This window comes from Procambarus clarkii, chromosome 58 (assembly GCF_040958095.1).
Source record: "Procambarus clarkii isolate CNS0578487 chromosome 58, FALCON_Pclarkii_2.0, whole genome shotgun sequence".
Classification (NCBI taxonomy): domain Eukaryota; kingdom Metazoa; phylum Arthropoda; class Malacostraca; order Decapoda; family Cambaridae; genus Procambarus; species Procambarus clarkii.
This window is the reverse complement of record NC_091207.1, coordinates 2814702-2819510: the sequence shown is the minus strand read 5'-3', so window position 1 is coordinate 2819510 and position 4809 is coordinate 2814702. Positions and strand designations below refer to the sequence as shown.

Here is a 4809-nt window from a genome sequence, read left to right as displayed (position 1 = left end):
ATTAAACAAAACCAATTCATCATCTTGAAATACTACTTTAATATGGTTTTATTTCAATTTTTTCCTGTGATGAGGCCTTCAACATCAAAATCACTTGATAGGTATTTTCAAGCTTGACTCCATTATTTTGTCTCATGAATAATTCATATTTTATTCCCCACTTTAGTAGTATTTCTTCAAGTTTTATTAACATAATCTTTACAGATTCAATTTCCCATATTTCATTGGGGTTAGTAGGGTTGGGTTCAGTCTTTACAGATTCAGCTTCCCATATTTCATTGGGGTTCATTGCTTTGCCTGTAGGGTTGGCTTCACTCAGAGTCTTATAATTTTCAAAATTTGTTGTTGTCTCGTTAATATCAGTCATAATGGTGATCTATTTCAAATCTGTGAATGTAAAAAAAAAAAAATATGTTAAGGCATATGTAACTTAACTGATCAATCAACATTTTTATCTAAGATAGTATAAGGTGATGCAGGACTAATAATTACAGCAGTAGAAGTTATGAGAGATTTAAGTAGCCAGAACGTCGTATTGGGCCTGCTATATAAATAAGACCAAACAAGACCCTACCTTACCCAAACTAAGTCAATATAATCTTATTGTCTTATTATATTATAATATTATCAAAGTGGACTCACTAGATACAGCACAGGACTAGGGTTGTAACTGACAGTTGAATTCTTTATATCTATCTTTTCAATTCTGACTTGAGGAGTAGGAGGAGGAAGGGGAGGGGGGAGGGGTGAGGTGTGGTATGATGCAGGGGTGCGCAGGCCCGAATGCGTCTTCCCATAAAGCATAGTTAAATCGCCTTCAAGTATATAAAAGCGTTATGCCCAGTATTATTACCTCAGTGTTAAGTGGTCTCATGCTGCATGCATATGTCCATAGTGATAACTATTTAATATTATTTAATTGTTGACATATACAACAACTATGGGTTCACCACTTTCTATAAATATGTTAATGATGACCCTTGATAACATATACCAAAAAAAGATGAAAGAAAAACTTCCAGATACATTTGGAGCATCATTTCAGAAGATGATTTGTTATGCTGAAAACAGTTTTAAGTCTTCGGAATTGTAAGTATCATTATTATAATATGTTCATAATATATCATGTATATATTTTTATAATATCCATACCCCAACAAATTATTACTTTTTATTTACTCATTTTTGGTTTGTTTGTAGGTATGAAAATGTTTTAAAAACATTGAAAGAAAAAAAGAAGATAAAAAGAATAAGTGCAAATGTCCCACATGGAATCCTATCCCCTAAAGACGACCCTGCTATTCTTCATGACTTAAAGGTCAACTGCTATGGCCCTGATGACACAATCTACAACAATGATCCGGAAGTTCGAAAAAATGTTCCTTGTGGTGTAACACTCTTGGAGTTTAAGGGACAGTTTGATTTAGTGATCTTTGCCAATAAAAAATTTACTGGTGGTATTGGTGATGAGGATGATAAACAACCGGAAACAAATGATCTATGGAAACAATATTGCTTAGAAGATCCCAGTACTACTACTTCTAAAGTAGTTTGTATGACTAAAGTGAATGGTGAATCAGCTCATTTCAGTGGCAGACACATTAATGGTAAAAAAATTTTAATTACTGGGAGTAAAAGTGTTCATATGTTAATTGGAGAAAGGGAAGACATTGAGCGGTATGATGGAGAACGTTATGTTGTTGCTAAGGTTGTGGCCAGATCACTGTGGGATACATTGAATAATATGGATATTATGAATCGACATTTGGTATATAATATCTTACACTATACTAAATGTACAGCTGTGTGTGAGCTTTTTCAACCTGACAACCAACATATTGTTAACCTCAGTCACTTGGATAAGCATCAACTCAACGTTATCTGTTTTACTCCATTGTACAACGAATTTGAAGAGACCAGCCTTCTTGCATTACCTCCACACTACACACTCAACCTGTTTACGGCATTAGGCTTTACATCTCCTGCCTATTCAATAATTGAAGCTAAAGATGTAGTGAAACACCAGAATAAGGTAGGCAAACAAAGAGTCTATTGTACAAGGAAGTGCCAATTTATATTGTCACATTTTTCAATACAATTTCTTTTATGAAACTATATTATTAAATTATTTTTACAGGTGCGAAGTAATCTTTATAAAGCAGGTGAAGTTTTTTATTTTCTAAATGAGAATGAAGAAACAATTGGAATGGTAAAAGTAAAAACAAGATGGTATGTAATACTTAGAGCCTTGAGGGAAAAAAGCAGTTTATTGTTTTTTATCCAAGAAAAAAAACAAGCAAAATTGGAGTTTAGAGAATAATATTCACTTAACTCAATTACGACTAAATGAAATTCAGAAATGGCTCAAGTTCTCGATTTATATTTTACAAAGATGTAAGGTGAGTAAGATGGGTAAAGCACCTACCTACTTTGTTTTCATAAAAAGACCCTCTTAAGAAATTAATTATATGAAAAATTAGGTTGAAAAATAAGGGATTTATAACACTAATAAATAATTATCATTGCTTTCAGGAAATGGGGACAAGTTTTTTACAGTGGCTAAATGAAAAAGTAGAAAAAAAAACACATTGCTTTGGAAGATATTAGGCCCCAATTTCCAACAATATGGAGCAAGTTTCTTTTTGAAAAAAATTTGACCGACAATTTTGAAGATGATGAAGAAGAATTAGGTGGTTAGTTACCATTAACTTTATTATACAGTAGAAGGCATTGGGAAAACAACCAACTCAGTTACACATTTTCGTCTTGATCATCTTTAGAAGTCTATAGAGACAAATTACCGTCTTCATTACTGTCGAGAAGTGGACTAGGGACAATTCAGAGATCAGATATTATGTACCACGCCCTGCCCTGGTGACTCTATTACTCCCTTATCTATCCATATCTCAACTATGGTATTTGTGCTTGGGGCTCTACTACCCAAAATCACTTACGTCCTCTAATTACTCAACACAAAGCTGCTATTAGGACAATATCCAATTCTGGCCCCAGACATCACTCGGTACCCCTACTCAAATCTCTGAATATGTTAGACATTAAGTCACTGCACATTCTCTCATGTGTATTATACATATATAAAACGCTAAACTATAATGCCAATCCTGATCTCAAAAGCTTCATAGAAGGTTGTAACAGAACCCATGAGCACCACACCAGAAATAAATACAGTTTTGATATTCCTAGAGTACGACTTAATCAAACCAGAAATGCTCTACAAATCAAGGGGCCCAGAATGTGGAATGACCTTCCCAACCATGTTAAAGACTGTACCTCTCTCAACCAGTTTAAGTTAAAAACGAAGCTATACCTAATAAATTCCCTGTAACCTACCTTACCCCTCTGTTGTCAACCCTTGTATGTTTTTTTTTTTTTTTTTTTTCAAATCAACACTGTTTGAATGTAATTTTCTGTAATAATTTGTAATTGTATTTGTGCTGCTTTTTCAACAATGTTCCCCCCTCTTTTACCTCTATTTTTATTTGTACTCAACACATTTTATTCTTTTTACCCATTAGTTTTAAGCTTTAGTCATTAGTGTTTTTTCCTGCCCGAAACGCTTTGCGTAATAGTGGCTTTAGGCATTGTATGTACTAGCTCTATCTATAAAGCCAACAAACTTTGTAAAATCTCTTTATGTATGTACCTTACCTAAATAAAAATTATTATATAATTAATTAAAATATGTTTTCTAGTAACACCTGTGGTAGGGATGACACCTTTTAGACTGGAGTTTGTATTGATTTACACATGATATAAAAAGTGTTCATCAGTAAAAATAAGTAATATAAGTAGTTAGATAGTAGTATTTTTTTTATCTGGAACGTGAATTATTATTTTTTTTTTTTGGCGCCCAGGTTGAAAAAAAAAAATCTGTGTAAAAAATGTAGTAAAATTTCCACAATTAAAATTTCTATTTTTATCACAGAATTTCCACTTGGTTCCCTATATTTTTCTTACCATTATTTCAGCTTTTTACCAAGTAATATGCTCAAATTCAATTATTATACAATCATATTGTTTTATTTTATTTAATGAATGTTGGTCGAAGGATTTAATTGGTTTATATTATTTGAAAGTGTCTCATTAAATGTTAATTGATAGCAAGGGCCGTGGTCAACATTCAATACCTACCTTTGTGTCTGAGCTGGCTAGTAAGTAGTGTGTGGTGGGCATTATGTTATAATAGAAGGTACAAAAGATATAAAGAACAAAAAACTAAAAAGGGATTTGGTAAAGGATTTCTGCTGATAAACTCTATTGTCCCAATTTTAAGTCTATGAGTCAACAGAAAGAGGAGAAGGAGGAGGAGGAGGAGGAGGAGGAGGGGGGCGGGAGATTGTGTATTATATAAAGAGAGAGAGAGAAATGCCTCTCTTAGTCACTAACTAGTCAGTCTAATACAACACTCACATTTTGTTTTCATAGCAATGAGAGAAGAAAAAAATCGTTTGGAGACTTTTAAAGACTGTAACTTCAGTGTAAACAGTCATGTACTTGCAAAGGCGGGTTTCTATTATACTCATAAAGCAAATCTTTTAGAATGTTCAATGTGCCATTTTCAAATTGATGCCACGAACGTAAACCAAGATGAAAATAGAATCATTGCTTTACATAAGAAAGAGAAACCAGAATGTACATTTAATCAGAACGTGAAAAGATCTATTTCTAAGAAGTTTGATTCATATGACAGTTTATGGTTTGAAAAGGAACGTTTGGATACCTACATAGATTGGCCACTTGAATGGTTAGAACCATCTGATTTGGCTCGTGATGGCGAACCTGCAAACA

General features: G+C 33.1%; 1 protein-coding gene across 1 annotated transcript; it reads left to right on the top strand.

Moving 5' to 3' along the window:
- Nucleotides 1–973: 973 nt before the first annotated feature.
- LOC138353503 (uncharacterized) lies at nucleotides 974–4372 on the top strand. The gene is made up of 4 exons (XM_069306478.1): nucleotides 974–1089; nucleotides 1201–2032; nucleotides 2138–2209; nucleotides 4295–4372. Exons 1-4 carry the CDS (start codon nucleotides 974–976, stop codon nucleotides 4370–4372), a joined length of 1098 nt encoding a protein of 365 aa, XP_069162579.1.
- Nucleotides 4373–4809: the final 437 nt, after the last annotated feature.

Bases quoted from the DNA above. Each gene is read 5' to 3' on its own strand.
- LOC138353503 (XM_069306478.1), top strand. From the start codon at position 974: ATGACCCTTGATAACATATACCAAAAAAAGATGAAAGAAAAACTTCCA. The intron at 1,090-1,200 runs GTAAGTATCATT...GTTTGTTTGTAG, and splicing joins AGTTTTAAGTCTTCGGAATT to GTATGAAAATGTTTTAAAAA. The intron at 2,210-4,294 runs GTAAAAGTAAAA...CCCAATTTTAAG, and splicing joins ATGAAGAAACAATTGGAATG to TCTATGAGTCAACAGAAAGA.